General features: G+C 35.7%; 1 protein-coding gene across 1 annotated transcript; it reads left to right on the forward strand.

Moving 5' to 3' along the window:
* The first annotated feature begins 1,725 nt into the window (after positions 1-1,725).
* On the forward strand, positions 1,726-11,649 carry LOC105219082 (UDP-glycosyltransferase UGT5). The gene is made up of 3 exons (XM_054230798.1): positions 1,726-2,262; positions 10,049-10,308; positions 10,372-11,649. Exons 1-3 carry the CDS (start codon positions 2,019-2,021, stop codon positions 11,428-11,430), a joined length of 1,563 nt encoding a protein of 520 aa, XP_054086773.1. The 5' UTR covers positions 1,726-2,018; the 3' UTR covers positions 11,431-11,649.
* Positions 11,650-19,063: the final 7,414 nt, after the last annotated feature.

Genomic DNA, 19,063 nt, shown 5'->3' on the forward strand with positions numbered 1-19,063 from the left:
ATAGGTTTTAACTGCGCACACACTGATATATCCATGCCGGACCGAGGATTTCGAGAAATGAGTACAGCGTTTTCAGAAGCATCCTGCCTTACAATGACCTACGATATTTTTGATTTGTTGAAAATTGTCAATTTGGCATTTAAAAAGCTACCATTTTTTTACCTAAAAAAAACGCAATTCTTTTTCAGAACTACGCCATTTTATTAACCGTAGTTCATTGTACAGGAAAGGTATTCAACTTATTAACCTTTATGAATTATTTCAGCTACTCATTCGGTCGGAGTCATGTCAGCAATTGGGTACCTTTTATTTTTTTTGTACCTCCCAACACAAATAACGGAGTTATGCAGTATTTTTCAATATTTTTGTAAAAAAAAATCTTAAAATATAGCTGAAAATATACCTTATTATGTCCAAGAAATTTCAAAATTCACGAAAATGGTTTATACCCTTAAGCCTACTCGTATACGAGTTTGCTTGAAGGCATAATTCTACTCAGTAAGAAATTATCGTATGGGAACACCCGTTAAACTAATATGAATAAAGTTTACGCACATTTTATTACACGTGTATTAATTATATCCCACTTTTGTTTACAGCAAAATTTTCAAAATAAACCAAAAACAAGAAATGCCAGTTTTAGCCGAAAAGTGGAGGACCAACATGAATACACAAATTGTTGTTGCAAATGATAGTAACTTATTAATGATTTTGCTGTTTAGTATAAAATCTTAACATCAAAATAATAACCACTAAAACCACGTACTCATGCTCATTAATTATACACTCGGTAGTATTGAAATGTTTCTCTTTAGCGTTTCGTACATAATCTTCTTTTAATTTTAAGAGAGTTTAATCAGTATTCTACACACATATATACAATATGCTGAAAGGTATACGAATGAAACTTGAAAATAAGTAAATACTCTCTTAAGCGCGATAAGCAGAGAGTCAGAATGCATGCGATCGATTCTCTCAGTCTGTTTAGACCGTTTTCACACGGGCAATTTTTGTCGCGGCAATTCTTAGTTTTATAGGAGAGGGGCGACGAAGAGAGGAGAATTTCTCTCTCTCTCGCTTCCCTTGGTCGCCCCCTCTCCTATAAAACTAAGAATTGCCGCGACAAAAATTGCCCGTGTGAAAACGGTCTTAATGATTATACATTGTTTTGAGAACGTGAGCATGCCAGCATGATTTCTGATCATTCTCGGAGCACTGGGCTTGTCTGCATTAGGGTGTTGCGTTGATAATGAAATATATGAGTATCAAGAAGAATCTTTGATAAAAAACGTTGATATTTACAAAAGATAAGGCTATCTACTGATAAACTACTGTTTATCTATCTCTAAATAAACGAATCGAACGTTCACATTTTTTCAATGTAAAATAGTAGTGGTAGCTTTATTTTGCGACCGAGAACCTGAGTACGATAATTTTAAAAGTCATGTTTATTTGACACTATACTAGTTAAGCATTAGTAGTCTGAGACCATTATTCTGATTATTTATTATATCTCAACATGGACATATTATCACATTTATAGCCTTTACTGTAAGTAGAAGCTTATGAAACTAGGATAATTTTTTGTGCTATTTACTGCGCCGCTTATTATTGTAAATATTTCTCTCAAACGCCGTTGACATTATCGTAAAAATTGGGTATGATGTACACCCTTTGTATGTACATATATATATATAATATATATACAAATAATACAAAAGCTGCAATGAGACCACACAATTGCCGGCAAATCTACTTACAAGTGTACAAACAGGTGTGAATGTAACGCTATATATTGGTATTTTTGAGTTGTCGGCGGTCAGACAGTTTTTGCTCATCAAACGCGCAACGTACGAAAAACAAATGAAATTTCGGTGAGATCAACGCAATAACGAAATAGTGAATCGAAGTGTTTGATTATGTAAAATTGTTAAAAATTGTGAAAATAATTGCATTTTTTTTTTAATAAATAATTAAGAATTTTAATTTGTGTTTTTTTTTTGTAATTGTCAAAATTAATGCATTTGCCTAGTCTTATATTAATGGCCACAGCTCTGCTGTGTGCCGCCAATGTGCAGGCCTATCGGTTTTTGGCTGTTCTACACACCGGCGCCAGATCGCACCACATCGTCGGCTCGGCGCTGATGAAGGAGTTGGCGCGTAGAGGTCACCAGGTAACGGTTATTTCACCATTTCCACTGAAAAAGCCAATGGAGAATTATGTGGACATAGAAACACCGCGTATTAAGGCAGCCATGGATAGTGAGTGATGCGTGCTTAAGTATTAAGTATTGCTTTGTATAACTAAAAAAATATCAATTATGCAATGTAAAAACAGAAGTGACCAATGCAATGTGATAACGGCGGCACATGTATGAACTTGCATAAGTACATAAGCATGAATATGGACTTTTGTACGAACTATAAACAAACATTCGGCGGGATTGCTACTTATCGCAGTAATCTCGATGGCACATTTCCGATTACTATGGCGCCGCGATCTGGTTACACCGTTGGAAAGAGGACGTCCTCCCGATTCAAAAATATATAGGCTAATAGGTACCGCAGACGCCTAGTTTTCGAGATATTCCGCTTTTAAGATAAAAAATCAAAATTTTCAACTAGCTATTTTACACAATTTAATACACTTTAACACATTTTACGCACTTTTTTCACCTCAAATATATTAAATAAAACTGTAGGCGTTGCATTAAATGTACATTTTAATTTTATTATATAATTTTAAAGTCAGAATTATATGTTTCAAAAATCACTTTTCACTCTCAAATTTATGTGTTTACAACAGTGATCGGCAGCCCATTGCCCGCGGAGCGCTCTCTGAGCGCACACTGATTGTACATGTGAAACACACGTACTTGCAATCATTTTTACACCATAGACGCGATGTCAGGTCAGTTGCTTGCTGACTTCACAGCGAGCAGGACAAAGATAACATGATACGAAACTCTTTCATTCGTGAGAGAGCTGTCAAAGTCCGCATTTTTTATAACATTTGGCAGTGGTGCCACTGCGGGAAAACATAAGTTAGGAGATTTTTATTCGATTTCTTGGGTATTTATTGGTTTGCAGTTTACGCTTAATAGAGACTTCTTAACCAATATTACACCAACACATACACTTATAAATATATATTTTAAGATAAACAATAGACATCTACACATAAAAATAATAAAATATAATAATAATTAAAAATCGTACATATTATAAGTCAACATAAACAAAAATTTAGCTTAGTTTAATTTAGTAACATATATTTATTTATATTTTATAAACAAATAAACACCTTAATATATTCTCTAAAAGTTTAAGAGAAAATTTGTACCCAGATATGTATTTGCGTAAATGTCATTTAACACTGTTAAAGAACGTACATATATTACTTTCGTACAAATAGCCACCGTTTCTTAAATAATGTACACATATTAACTCCATTTAAATAGAAGTTAATAGTAATTCAAAAATCACAAAAAACTTATCGTACAAAAACGAACCATTTAATCATTTATTTCTGCGGGATTCTTAGTGGTAGCTCGTCATTTTGACTGTCAGCTGTTCAGTAGCCCATGATCTGGCTTTGTTGCCAACATCAAAAATGAGTTCATGGGCTCTCTCAACAAGCAAAAGAGAAGAGTTTCGTATCATATTATCCATGGAGCAGGACGTATGGTGGGTAGTACGCACGCATGTATGAACACAAAAGGCAATGTTTTTATATATATTATTACATTTCTATTTAGATTATTAATTTGTTTATTATTTTTGCAAGTCAGTTCATGAAAACACAACGATTAATTTTCCAACTTCATTCGCCATTTAAAATGTTTGTAATATAATTAATAGTTGTGTGTTTAATTCGAAGTAGTACTATCGATTTTTGTTTTGCAAACAATGTAATTTATATAAAGTTTACTGCTTTATAATGCTTTCATACACATTTCTACGCGGTAAAAACAATTGATTGTATGTGTTAAGCTAACGTACACTATAAAAATTATTGTTAGGAAACCAGTATTGGTCCTAATTTCACCAGTTCTAAAAAAGTACGGGACCAGTAGAACAGAACTCTTGGTCAGTTGAGTAGCTCTCAACACGCATACACCTTCACAAAATAAATTGTTTGATTGTATAAGTTTGCCGACCACTGGTTTACAATTATGCGGAAAACGAGCGTTGCCATATTGTAGATACCATATATAAATACATCCATAAATTCCTCTTTTTGCGAAAATTCCTCTTTTTTGCCAAAATTCCTCTTCTTTTATTAAACAAAATAAATTTTGAAAACTCATATCGAGGACAGCCTTTTATTTTGCTAACACTTGTATTGGCTTGACCAGAAAGGAGTTCTACACGAAAAAAACTTTGGACACCCCGGTTTTGGCTCGACCAGGGTTGTTTTTTTAAAGCGTGGCCGAAGGCCGCCAGTGCAGAAAGGAGTTGTGCGCGAAAAAAACTTTGGACACCCCGGTTTTGGCTCGACCAGGGTTATTTTTTTAAAGCGCGGCCGAAGGCCGCCAGTGCAGAAAGGAGTTCTACACGAAAAAAACTTCGGACATCCCTCGAAAGATTTTTTATATACATCCTTGATGCAGAAGAGAGTTCTACAACAAAAAACTATGGTATGATAATACATAAATAAAACACAGTTATTAAAAAATATATCATCTATGGTTTCTAACATGTGGCAACGCTCGTTTTCCACATAATTGTAAACACAGAAACCTTTTCAGCTATTAGTGTGCTAAGTGATTTTTAAAATAAGTAATTTTGGCTTAAAAAATCTTAAATAAATCTATATTTTGAATTAAATTGAATGTTAATAGTGTAATTTTCAATATGTGAAGTAAAAAATGTGAAAAAATAGTGTTACAGTGTGTGAAATTCCATGTGTTACTTATAGAAAAAATTGGACTTTTAAACATGAATATTTAACATGAATATATAAGTCCAATCAAGAATATATATATATATATATATTCCTGCTCTGGAGAGCCTCCTCTTTCACCCGATACCCCATTTATACCGATCGGAGTTGTCAAACCCCGACCGCCAAAGTAATCGGAATCGTGCCATCTCGATAATTCATGTTTGCACATAGATGTGGGTGTATGTGTAAACGCACATGTCTATGATAAATGTGTACTTTATAACCACTTTGATTTTAATAATCAATGAAAAGCCAGCTACGGAAAATTACTAGCGACTTCTGCGATATTTCACAATTATTAGAAGCATTTGAACACCGCATCGCAGTGAGCATTGTTTTAATGACATTTTAATTTTCTAAATTGAGGAAGTACATACATATGTATACATGTATGTGTTTTTAAAACACTAATAATTAAAATATAAGGGAGATCTAAGATCGAGTGTAACCCAATATTGCAATTTTAAAAACTCTAAATCTAAAGAAAATACTTCCAGATGAATTCAATGTGCGTTATTTCACGAAACTTTTAATGGATTTCTATTATATTTGGTTACTTAATAACTTAAACTTTAGGTCATATACTTACTTAGATTTATTACAATATTTTATTTATTGACATTTATTGATAAATCGTAGATAGAAATGTTTTCGTCCTTAGCCATTTTTCAGATACATCTATACATAAAATCTCTTATATCTTAATACTAATCGTTTTGAAATATTTAACTCCATATCAACATATGTTTATCCATTGGTTTTTGACGTTACCGACAGTACTTAGGTGAATAAAACTGTTATTCTCTAGCAACATGTTGCGATAATATAAAAATAATTATAATTAAATATGAATAGTTTTCCAAAGTCAATACCATGATTTCTAAATTTTAACAGTTCAACACAGTTGCGGCTCCTTGACATTCCGTTCAAAAAATAGTAAACACAAGTAAGGAAAGGCTAAGTTCGGGTGCAACCGAACATTTTATACTCTCGCATTTCATTTATAACTTTACCTATATTTTCGGTGAAAAATTACCCTTAGGCACTGAGTTCTTCATGTTTGATATCAGGGGCCTTGAAAAGTCATGATCCGATTTTGACAATTTCCCCACAAGTGATATCACAGCTCAAATACAGTATTTGTGTAAAGTTTTATTTCGCTATCTTTATCGGTTCCTTATGTATACATTATAAAGTGAAAGAATCAGAAGGATTCAAAATTGAGTTATATGGGAAGTAGGCGTAGTTGTGAACCGATTTCGCCCATATTCCACCAGTGTCATCAGGGTGTCAAGAACGTGTTATATACCGAATTATCGGTGGAATCGGTGGAATAGTTCTTGAGATATGGTTTTTGACTCATAAGTGGGCGACGCCACACCCATTTTCCGTTTTGTAAAAAAATCTCAGTGCAGCTTCTTTCTGCCATTTCTAAATTTCTGCCTTATGTAAAATTTGGTGTTTCTGACGTTTCTCGTTAGTTAGTTAAACCACTTTTAGTCATTTTCAAACTAACCTTTGTATGGGAGGTGGGCGAGGTTATTATCCGATTTCTTTCATTTTTGCACTGTATAAGAAGAAAGAAGACGACTGCAGAAAGTTTGGTTTATATAGCTTTATTGGTTTGCAAGATATATACAAAAAACCTATTTGGGGGAGGGGTCACACCCACTTTTCCAAAAAAATTGCATTCAAAAGTGCCCCTCTCTAATGCGATCCTATGTTCCAAATTTTATTTTCATAACTTTATTGATGGCTTAGTGTAGCTTTTTATGTGTTTTTGGTTATCGTCATTTTGTGGGCGTGGCAGTGGTCCGATTCCGCCCAATTTCGAACTTATCCTTCTTATGGTGCCAAGGAACATGTGTTCCAAGTTTCATTAAGATATCTCAATTTTTACTCAAGTTACAGCTTGCACGGACGGAGAGACAGACATCCGGATTTGAACTTTACTCGTCACCCTGATCACTTTGGTATATATAACCCTATATCTAACTCGTTTAGTTTTAGGACTTACAAACAACCGTTATGTGGACAAAACTATAATACTCTCTTAGCAACTTTTGTTGCGAGAGTATAAAAAACGCAAAACACCGAACTAAAATTATTGAATTTTGACTCGTCTCTCCATACTACGTCATCCCAAAACGAGTCAGGTTTATCACCATATTTTCTTGGAAATACAGGAAGCCTCTTTTGTCGATACACCAGTACACATGCTTGTAAAGCACATTTCGAATGGTTTGCGGATGCACTCTACATCCTGGACTGCGCAATACTTCCTTCTATATTTCTGGTGCTAATTGCCTTGGACCTGAACGTGGTTTTTACTGTAAAATTCCAGACTTTTCACTCGATAGCGATTTGATAATAATTCGGTCAATTGTACGTGCTCCATTCCCCTTTAAATACAAGCCTAAGATTATTTTCCGACTCTCAAAGGAAATTTTACGACCCCGCCACGCGAAGATAAAAAACCAAAACAGGGAAAGTCCATAAACTTTTTTGGTGTGATTTTCAGTCTTTTTTTTTTTGTTGTTTTTTGACTATATTGAATTCTTGGATGAAATGAAGGGCATTATTTCGCCAAATATTTAATATTAATAGTATCGTTGAAGTTTGTATGAAAAAAATGGGATTATGGTTTGTTATACTCTCGCAACATGTTGCACAGAGTATCATAGTTTTGTTCACATAACGGTTGTTTGTGTCACCAAGAAATAAAAGAGTCAGATATGGGGTTATATATATATAAATGATCAGGATGACGAGTGGATGTGAAATCCGCAAATCATTAAGGTTATATCGAGTAGTAAGGTTATATCGACTGTCCGCCTGTCCGTGTAAGCGATAATTTGAGTAAAAATTAAGATATCTTAATGAAACTTGAAACACATATTCCTTGGCACCCTGAGGAGGTTGCTTTCGAAAATGGGCAAAATCGGTACACTGCCACGCCCACAAAATGGCTGAAACTGAAAACCTATATAGTGTCATAACTAAGCCACAAATAAAGTCATTAAAATAAAATTTGGAACACACGATCACATTAGGGAGGGGCACATACGGATGTAATTTTTTTTTTGAAGAAGTGGACGTGGCCCCGCCCTCAAATCGGTTATTTGTATATATCTCTCAAACCAATAAAGCTATATAAACCAATTTGTAATAGTTTCCTTACATCCCAATGATATGTTGTGAAAATAGGCCAAATCCAATCACAACTACGCCTACTTCCTATATATCAAAACTTTGAAGACGATCTGAATCGTTAACTTTACAATATATAAAGTAAGCACTAGTGAAGATATCGGTGCAGAACTTTGCACAAATACTACGTTTATAGTGTGGCAGCCCCATTGTAAAAATTGCCGAAATCGGACCATAGGTTTTCAAGGCCCCATATATCGAACATGAGGACCTCGGTGCTTCTAACCTAATATTAATGTTTCCAACTTTGAATGAACTATATACAATATATATGACGAATATGTGGGTCAAATTGTGTATTATATAATATTAATAAAGTTAAATAAATTGCGAGAGTATAAAATGTTCGGTTACACCCGAACTTAGCCATATATGATGGAAAGATATTTGTACGTTAGCTTTTTTGCCCACGATATGTATGTATTTATGTGCACCGCTGCTTAGTAAACAGAGTTTTAATGACGTTTTAAATTTCTAAATTGAGGAAGTATACATGTATGTATATGTTTAAATACCAATAATTAAAAAGTAAGGAAGTGCTAAGATCGGGCGTTAACGAACATTTTATAATACTACAAGTCGAAGGGAAATATGTTTAGTTGAATTCAATATTCTTTATTCGGCGAAATCGTATATGGCTTACTATAATGCTTCGTTACTTAATAACTTATGCTATAGATCATATACTTACTTGGTTACATTACTATATATCCGTAGGACTCTCCCGTCATTTGTCTTCGATTAATTCCAGATTTGATAAACCATTGTAGCTACAGCAATACCAAACTAAATTATTTTCCTATTTAAATGGCAAATATTGCCACGGTATATATACATTTTTTGTGCGTAAATCTTCAAAATGGGTTCATTCTGCAAGCCAAACAAAAGCTTATAGTATCTACCAATAGTATGTGCAATTTTTTTTTGCTGAACTCTCGGTAGAAATTTTCAAATACGAGGGCTGCTATAGATATATATTTCTGGCCTAATAATGAAAATAGCAATATTTATCAACGAAAATGGTTTTATTGTTTTTCAAAATATTCTCCATCAAGATTTACACACTTTTGCATGGCTCAAACTAATTTTCGAAGCACTTTTTTGAGCCTTTTTTATGAGCGATTGTCAAATTGTGCGGGATCCAACGAGAACAAATCTTTTTTACGGCCAGGTGTTCATGCAATATCGAATGTATGCTTATGGGAGAAATGCATAGGCATGTCTCTATCTGAAGGTATGTTACATGACGGTCTTGCATTATCAGTTCACGTACGGCATCGATGTTTTCTGGCACAACGGCTGTTTTTGGACGACCTTCACGTAATTCGACTTTGAGCGAGCGTCAGCCATGATTGAATTCGTTGTACCAGTTTTTCACAGTGCTATAGGATGGTGCTTCGTAGCCATACAAAGATTTTAGTTCATCGATGCACTCTTGTCGCGATAATCCACGTCGAAAGTTGTGAAAAATGATCGCACGAAAATGTTCACGAGTTAATTCCATTTTTTGGCCGAGATGAATTTTTTAATTCCCTGTAAATAAAACAATTCACTATTAAATGACAAAAGGTTCTGAGTAATGTTATGCTAAAAAATGGCAAACTTTCCAATGGAAATGTCAGATTGCACCTGGCAACACTTAGTGTTGCCTAGGCCCGAAATATATGTATATAGCAGCCCTCGTAATAGTAAAAAATGTGATGGGGTATCCATATTTTTTTCGGATAGTGCATATGTAAATATATATATTGCAGGGTTTTGAAAGTTCAATACCCTTAATGGCTCTGTTTCTTTCAATAGCAAGTACCACACGCATAATAATATTTCACATATTTATCAATATAAAAATATACATATGTCACAATTTGTATCGTAATTTTCTACCCCCAGGCACCGCATCTAATCTACTGCTAGCTGTCGAGAGGAGTGTTATAGAGAATATGCGGAATTTCCACGAGATGGGTCTTAATATGTCGCGTACATTTCTAGAAGAAGCCAATGTTAAAGCGCTACTTGCTAGTAATCAGACTTTCGATGCTGTTATAAATGAAATTTTTCTTTCTGAAGCACTCTTTGGTCTGAGTGAACATTACAATATACCACTGATAGGTTTAGGCACTTTTGGTGCTCACCCCTGGAACACAGATATGGTAGGTGTTAATTATAAAATACTAATAACTAGAATTGCATTAATATTTAATTTAATGAAATAGGTCGGTTCTCCGAGCCCCCCATCGTATGTGGCAAGCGCTATGCTACCGTTCAGTGATCGCATGACGTTGTGGCAACGCGTAGCCAATTTCGCATATAATATATTCGAACGCTTGTTACTCGATGTCTACTATTTGCCAAAACAAGCAGCTATATATAAGAAATATTTTCCCAACAACAAGCGTGATATGTATGAGGTGCGTCGCAATGCTGCTTTAGTGTTGCTCAATCAGCATGTCTCGCTTAGCTTCTCACGTCCTTATGTACACAATCAGATCGAAGTTGGCGGCATGCATATCAATCGTAAGCGATCGCCATTACCTGTCGATTTGGAGCGGTTCATTAATGAATCGAAACATGGCGTAATCTATTTCTCGATGGGTTCCAATTTGCGGAGCAAATTTTTACCTCTGGAAAAACGTCAGGCAATACTTGAAACATTCCGCGGCTTGAAACAACGTGTGCTATGGAAATTCGAAGATCCACAACTCGAAGGCAAACCGGATAATGTGTATATTAGTGAATGGTTCCCACAGGATGATATTTTGGCACACCCGAATGTGAAACTCTTTATCACACATGGTGGCTTACTTAGTACCACTGAGTCCATTTATCATGGCAAACCTTTTATTGGCATACCGATCTTCGGCGATCAATTTCTTAATATGAATCGTGCCGAAGCTGGTGGTTACGGCATAAGGGTAGATTATACCAGTTTCACTAAAGACAAATTCAAAGCTGCCATTGAACGTATGGTGAGTGATGAGAGTTATGCGAAGCGCGCCGCGGCTGTTTCAGCGACTTATCGCGATCAGCCAATGAACCCCTTGGACTTAGCTGTATACTGGGTAGAGTATGTGGTGAGACACAAGGGCGCAAAACATTTACATTGCTCCGGACAGGATTTAAATTTCATACAATATCATAGTATTGATACCATGTTGATCTTATTTGGTGGTATTTCTTTGGTGCTTTTACTGTTCATGTTGCTGATACGTGCGGTATGGGGCTGGTTACAATTTGCGCTTGCCCGCAAGGATATCAAGGAGAAGGTACATTGAAGTGTGAGAATTATTTTATATAATTTCGGAAAATGAAAAAATTTAATCTTGTATTATTTAGAAGCATATATAGTAAAAATTAACTGTTCATAGTTATGTAGCTGGTTTTATTGGTTTTAATATTTATAAGTGCTAAATCTAACAAAGATATTAAATGATTTAGTTTAAGGAATAAACTTTTTAAATAAAATTGTGAACTTAACGAAACGTTTCACTACGTTCCTCCAGTTATAATTTATTTTCAACCGAGGAAATTAATAAGGCGCATCTCTTTGTATGCAAAATTCGATATGATGCCGTTATTATAAAGTACACATAACCTCAAGATTCACCTCGTATCTCATATGTCATATTAAGACACCGATCTTCGGCGATCAGTTTCTTAATATGAATCGTGCTGAATCTGGCGGTTATGGCATAAGAGAAATTTAAGGCCGCCATTGAACGTATATTGAGTGATGAGAGGTATACGAAGCGTATGACAGCTGTTTCAACGATCTGTCGATTGATCCGTTAAATTTATATGTCTACTGGGTAGAGAACATAATATGGTATTGAGAACAATATTATAGTATTAATACTATTTTGATCTTATATTATTATTACCTACTTAATTGTATACTTAGAAATATTAACTGTTTTTAATGATAATTTATTCTATTGTTGAAGGAAATATTTATTAAATAGTCAACTAATTAGTTTGAAAAATTTAAGCAGACTGATGCTTGAGACCATTTCCAGAAATTTTTTTTTTTAATCTAGTTAGTAGTTACTTGAGATACGTCACCTCTATTGAGTACAATCAAAATGTTTTATGAACTCGCATATGATAAAAATTTTAATATTACTATTGATAAGCTTACAAACATACATACTCACGAGTATAAAGTTTATATTTTCTCAACGAAGCACACCTAAATTTCATAGCAATAACTTTCGGTTTAAACATATATTTTTGTTTCAAATTTCAAATTATATAATCTCATTTATTTATTGCGAAAAGTTTTCCACCAACTGACAGCCAAAGCCAAGCTGTATAATCATCAATCTGGCCAACGAGTGGAAACAACGCACACCGTCGCATTTCATTCGAATTCAAAATGCAATGAGTCCACTGAACAGCAGACGCTCAACACGGCAACGGGCAGAGAAATTCACCTTCACTCAACAGCAATAAGCAAAAGTCTGGCCACAGTTGATGCTGAGTGACCCCAAAAAAAGTCAGCGAAGCGTTTGATTCGTGTTGACAGAATATTATTTCGAGCGGCGATTGGACGGAGCTTTCGCTCTAATAAAAATGTATTAAAGCATTGATTTTTATTACACCCACAGGCATTTGCTATTTGCATGCATCGTAGTTGCTCTTGTTGTTGCAGCAATTGTTCATCTCATTCACCGCAAGGCCAGAGAACTTTTCCAAATAATATTTGCATATAAATCTATGTTGGACTTTTGACGGTGTTATATGATGGAACAGACCGTTTATAATGGCATTCGATTGATTATTGTTTGTGTATAAAGGTTGAAAATCGATATTTCGTTTAAATTATGGCATGCGTGAGTGAAATGAAAAGTCATTGGGGTATTTTCTCTTAATTATATAAGATGGATTATATATATTCGAAAATAACTTGTTTGCGAAATTTCGAAATTTATTCGTAAGTTGCAACAAATCACACTGCTATACGATTATCCAAAATAATAACTGAAATACAATGTACATAAGTAATTGTTTACTACATATATATAGATATATATCAGTATATATGTGTACGTATTTAAGCAACTATGTGCATTTCATTCTCTTGACTCAAGTTTAATTGCATTTGTAAACAATATGAGCAAAGAAATGTCTGATTGCTGCGATATATATACACACACTTACATATGTATACCATATGTAATATCGGAGTACAATTCGTGCTACATATGTATAGCAAAACAAACAATGCCAAAGGCCAAATTACGTTCTATATAACTGTATGTATGTATTTATAACATTTTATTGTAAGTGGTTAACTTTGAAAATAGCATAAGTGCATTTGCAATAATTTTGAAAAATAAGACGAAAGGCAAATATAATAATACAAATATATACATAAATACATACATACATATATATCTTTTGAGTAATTTCATTGGGCTATGAAAGAGATTGTGATACCGATAACAAATAATTTTAAAGAACAATTTCTTTGATATTATGTAAATAAATTTTAAATTCTGTTTAGTTCCGAAAACTATCTGAGAAAATAATTCACGATATGTGGTTAATCATAATTTGTACTAATGATCAATAGTTACGCTTATGCACAAATGTATTTATGGACAAAAGCATATTCATTGCAGCACAAAATTTACAATGTCGCATATCTAATAGTACATTATATACATACATATGTATTAATTATTTGTATAATGTGTATTTTGTAGGTTTTCAATGTTTTGTAAACAAGGAAATAAATCGCAAACGTAAGCAATTAAACATGCTTAAGTGTTTACAAACTTAAATGTGCATATATATGTGCATATGTACATATATCAGAAATTGTATACATTTAACTGATGCACTTGCATTTGAAATAAATACAGAAGCGAATACCTTTGTCAGCTTCGAAACCAAATGTGAGTAAATATTCAATCAATTAATTTACTCAATGCCTTTTAGTTATAACATTTTGTTGCCGCACAAATCGAATGTAAGTTATTGTTTATTTATTTAATACATAATTGCACTCCACATATTTATACACAAAGAGGCACATAGACTTTTAATAAGTAAGAAAGAGTAGAGTTTGGAATGGATCATTAAATATCATATTTTTTGCCATATAATGGAAGCACAAGTTTTATTGAGCTTTCTCCTTATTCATATTCTAAAGTAATAGAAACTGCAGTTTTATGAAAAGTTGATGTGGCTATAATCCGATATATACAATTTTTATACTGTACTTTGTTTGTTGTAAGATTTCATCTAAAATCTGCAAGGAGTTAATGTTTAAAACTCATTCGATGAACAATCAAATTTTTCTAGTTTTCAGCAAAGCCGTTATATGGACGGATGTTATCAATAGATTCAATTCAATTTACATCACTTTCCTCAAGTATTTGCTGATATTGCTCTAAAAATTCAATTTCGAAATTTCAACAAAAGTAGTATATTATAATATTCCCAAAATACGGATTAATGTGGTGCGACAACAACAACAGTACCATATTACTTCAAACAAACTATTGTACAATTCGCACGTCATAGCGGCACCATACGTGCTCATATGCACCTTTTGGCGATTGCTTTTAAAATTTATTGTTTCGAACACAGAGTGAATATAATTGAAAGCGTAAAATAAAAGAATTTAATCTAAAGCGGAAGAAAAAAAAATACCGCAAAGGGGAAAATAAATCCACGAGTGGTGTTGGTAAGTGACGCAAAATCAGTAATAAAGCATTGCATACGGAAAATTGGCAAGTGACAAAGCGGAAGAAAGGTGGGTTAAACAAAGGAAAAATTGTTCAAACGACACACACACACATACATCTATACAACTACCATTGGACACGAAGTACGAGCGAGAATACACATACATTGTAGAAGCGGCGAACACGGTGATAATTCGTTTTTATTAGAGTCAACATGGCAGAAACAACGACAGCAAACAACACCAACAAGAATGTAATATATAGTGAAATAAAGTAAATAAAAACCGCAAAGGGTATGCGTGGTCACAACAACAGCGCGGCACTGACGATGGACACTACGCCATAAAGTAGCAACGATAAATGATGACACAAGGCAAGTTGTTGTGCAACAGGAAGCTAACAACGTCAATGTTGTCAGCGCGGTTACCACCTATTGCTGTTTTTGTTATTGTTGGCAGCGTGCAACCAGCAGTGACATGACCTCCAGGCGATTGGAAGTGCTAGGAACGTGTCGCAGGAAGTTGAGGAACTCGTCATGTATGCATGTACGTTATCGTTGCCTTGCACTTGAAGTTTTGATGTACCCTTTGCGAATTTCCAAATCGCGCGCGACTATCGACAGGCGACCGACGGCACGACATGAATAATGACATTTATGTGCGCATTGGACGGGCAAGTGTGACTGTGAAGCTGTATAAAGGCGAAGGGTTAGCGAGTAAAAATGAAATTTTATTTTTTTTATTTCTTAGTTATATGCTCCTGTTTATGTTGTTATTTTTGCGGCAGCTTTTTTTAAAATATTATATATTATAAAATATATTTTCTATATGTTCATAACGGAATTTGAAAATTGTTGATGAAGATGCCAAAGAATAACTTCACACTAATCCTAGTGAATCTCCCCATAAGAAAGAGTTCCTCTTCACTTTTTCAAAACCGTAAACATTGGAAATAGCAAGAACGTAAGGTAGTTGAGTTTCAGCCTGCAAAACCTTCTTAATTTATACGTATGGCTAAGATAACGTTAGTTTGACTGCGATTCCTCTGACAATAATCTAGTATTAAATTCTTAGAAAGCTTCAAATTATTAATGTAAGTGCTATTTAAAGCATGAAATTAAAGCCACAACTTACATTTGAAAATAACGCGACTCCTTTGCAAGCAACTCAAGTCTTCGGTAGATATGTAAGTAACTGGAAGGTTATTCACTTGTTTACTGCCTTTTCTTCCTTTCTTTTACTTGTATATATTAATATGTGGATATATATTCAAAATCCCATTCACTAAAAGGCCTACAGCCATTTCAGTGCATATAACTACATAAATCATATGCTAATAATATTCATTTGTACTCTGAGTATATACATATATGTTTTACATACAGCCATATCTATATCTCCGTATATGCTTTTATGTAGCTCTGAGCGCTTTTAGGCCTATCCCTTTTAAGTACTTCGGCTACTTTTTATTTCAACAATAATGGCATATAACCCTTTCGGCTAAAATGATAAACATGAAAATCAATATACTGCCTACGCTTTAACCATATATTATATATTTACTTCCGCATATAATTTCTCGTTTCAGTGAGAAGCGCAGTATTGCTTCCACATGCAGCGATTAACTGATGGAAATTTGTTATTGGATTTGCAGAGGAAAAGAGATATTACGTCGTCTTGAGCTATCCATAATTATGGTGGGCAAATGCTTGTCCAAACATAGTCTCCAATAATGAAACTTAAAAAAAATTAAACAAGTAAGGAACGGCTAAGTTCGGGTGTAACCGAACATTTTATACTCTCGCAGTTTATTTATTTAACTTTATTTAACGATGTCAAAATCGTGCTTGGCGATTTTAACGCTAGGGTGGGTAAAGAAGGTGTCTTTGGCACAACAGTCGGAAAATTCAGCCTCCATGACGAAACATCGCCAAACGGCCTGAGACTGATCGACTTCGCTGGGGCCCGGAATATGGTTGTCTGTAGTACCAGATTCCAACATAAAAAAATTCATCAAGCAACGTGGCTGTCCCCTGATCGAAACACGCGCAATCAAATCGATCACGTTGTGATAGACGGAAGACTTGTCTCCAGTGTTTTAGACGTGCGTACGCTCCGAGGACCAAACATTGACTCGGACCATTATCTTGTAGCAGCAAAGATACGCACTCGCCTCTGTGCAGCAAAGAACGCCCGTCAACAAACGCAAGGAAGGTTCGACGTCGAAGAGCTGCAAACACAACCGACAGCCGAACGATTTTCTACTCGATTGGCACTCCTGCTCTCTGAGAGCACTCATCAGTATCTCGATATAAGGGAGCTGTGGAACGGCATCTCAATCTCATTGCATACCGCTGCAGCCGAAACAATTGGTCTCCGGCAACGCCAAAAAACCAGTTGGTACGATGAGAATTGTCGTTCCGCAGTGGAGAGAAAACAGACTGTCTACGCAACGTTGCGATCGACCACAACACGTTCGGGGTGGGATAGATATCGAGAACTGAAGAGGGAAGCGAGACGCATTTGCAGACGTAAAAAGAAAGAGGCCGAAATGCGTGAGTATGAAAAGCTTGAAAAGCTGGCCAACATGGGTAATACTCGAAAATTTTATGAAAAGATGAGGCGATTTACAGAAGGTTTCAAGACCGGAGCATTATCATGTAGGGACCGAGGAGGTAATCTGGTAACGGATGTCCAGAGCACACTGGGATTATGGGGGGAACACTTCTCCGACCTGCTCAATGGCAGTGAAAGTACAACACCAGGAGATGGCGAACCCGATTCCCCAATCGATGACGATGGAATAGATGTTCCATTACCCGACCATGAAGAAATTCGAATAGCAATTACCCGCTTGAAGAACAACAAAGCGGCGGGGGCCGATGGATTACCGGCCGAGCTATTCAAATACGGCGGCGAAGAACTGATAAGGTGCATGCATCAGCTTCTTTGTAGAATATGGTCGGAAGAAAGCATGCCTGACGATTGGAATCTTAGTGTGCTCTGCCCAATCCAAAAGAAGGGAGACCCCACAATCTGCGCCAACTACCGTGGTATAAGTCTCCTCAATATCGCATATAAGGTTTTGTCGAGCGTATTGTGTGAAAGACTAAAGCCCACCGTCAACGAACTGATTGGACCTTATCAGTGTGGCTTTAGACCTGGAAAATCTACAATGGATCAGATATTCACAATGCGCCAAATCTTGGAAAAGACCCGAGAGAGAAGAATCGATACTCACCATCTTTTTATCGATTTTAAAGCTGCCTTCGATAGCACGAAAACGAGCTGCCTTTATGCCGCGATGTCTGAATTTGGTATCCCTGCAAAACTAATACGGCCATGTAAGCTGACTTTGAGCAACACCAAAAGCTCCGTCAGGATCGGGAAGGACCTCTCCGAGCCGTTCGATACCAAACGAGGCTACAGACAGGGTGACTCACTATCGCGCGACTTCTTCAATCTATTGCTGGAAAAAATAATACGAGCTGCAGAACTAAATAGAGAGGGTACAATCTTCTACAAGAGTGTACAGCTCCTGGCGTATGCCGATGATATTGATATCATCGGAAGCAACAACCGCGCCGTTTGTTCTGCGTTTTCCAGACTAGATAAAGAAGCGAAGCGTATGGGTCTGGTGGTGAATGAGGACAAGACGAAATATCTCCTGTCATCAAACAAACAGTCAGCGCACTCGCGTCTTGGCTCCCACGTCACTGTTGACAGTCATAACTTTGAAGTTGTACATAATTTCGTTTATCTGGGAACCAGCATTAACAACATCAACAATGTCAGCCTTGAAATCCAACGCAGAATCACTCTTGCCAACAGGTGCTACTTTGGACTGAGTAGGCAATTGAAAAGTAAAGTCCTCTCTTGACGAACCAAAATCAAACTCTATAAGTCGCTCATTATTCCCGTCCTGATGTATGGCGCTGAAGCGTGGACGATGACAACATCCGATGAGACGACTCTTGGGGTTTTCGAGAGAAAGGTTTTGCGCAAGATTTATGGTCCTCTAAACATTGGCAACGGCGAATACCGCAGACGATGGAACGATGAGCTGTACGATTTATACGACGACATTGACATAGTTCAGCGAATAAAAAGACAGCGGCTACGCTGGCTAGGTCATGTTGTACGGATGGAAGAAAACACTCCAGCTCTGAAAGTATTCGATGCAGTACCCGCTGGAGGAAGCCGCAGAAGAGGAC

The sequence above is a fragment of the Zeugodacus cucurbitae genome, chromosome 2 (assembly GCF_028554725.1).
Source record: "Zeugodacus cucurbitae isolate PBARC_wt_2022May chromosome 2, idZeuCucr1.2, whole genome shotgun sequence".
Classification (NCBI taxonomy): Eukaryota; Metazoa; Arthropoda; class Insecta; order Diptera; family Tephritidae; genus Zeugodacus; species Zeugodacus cucurbitae.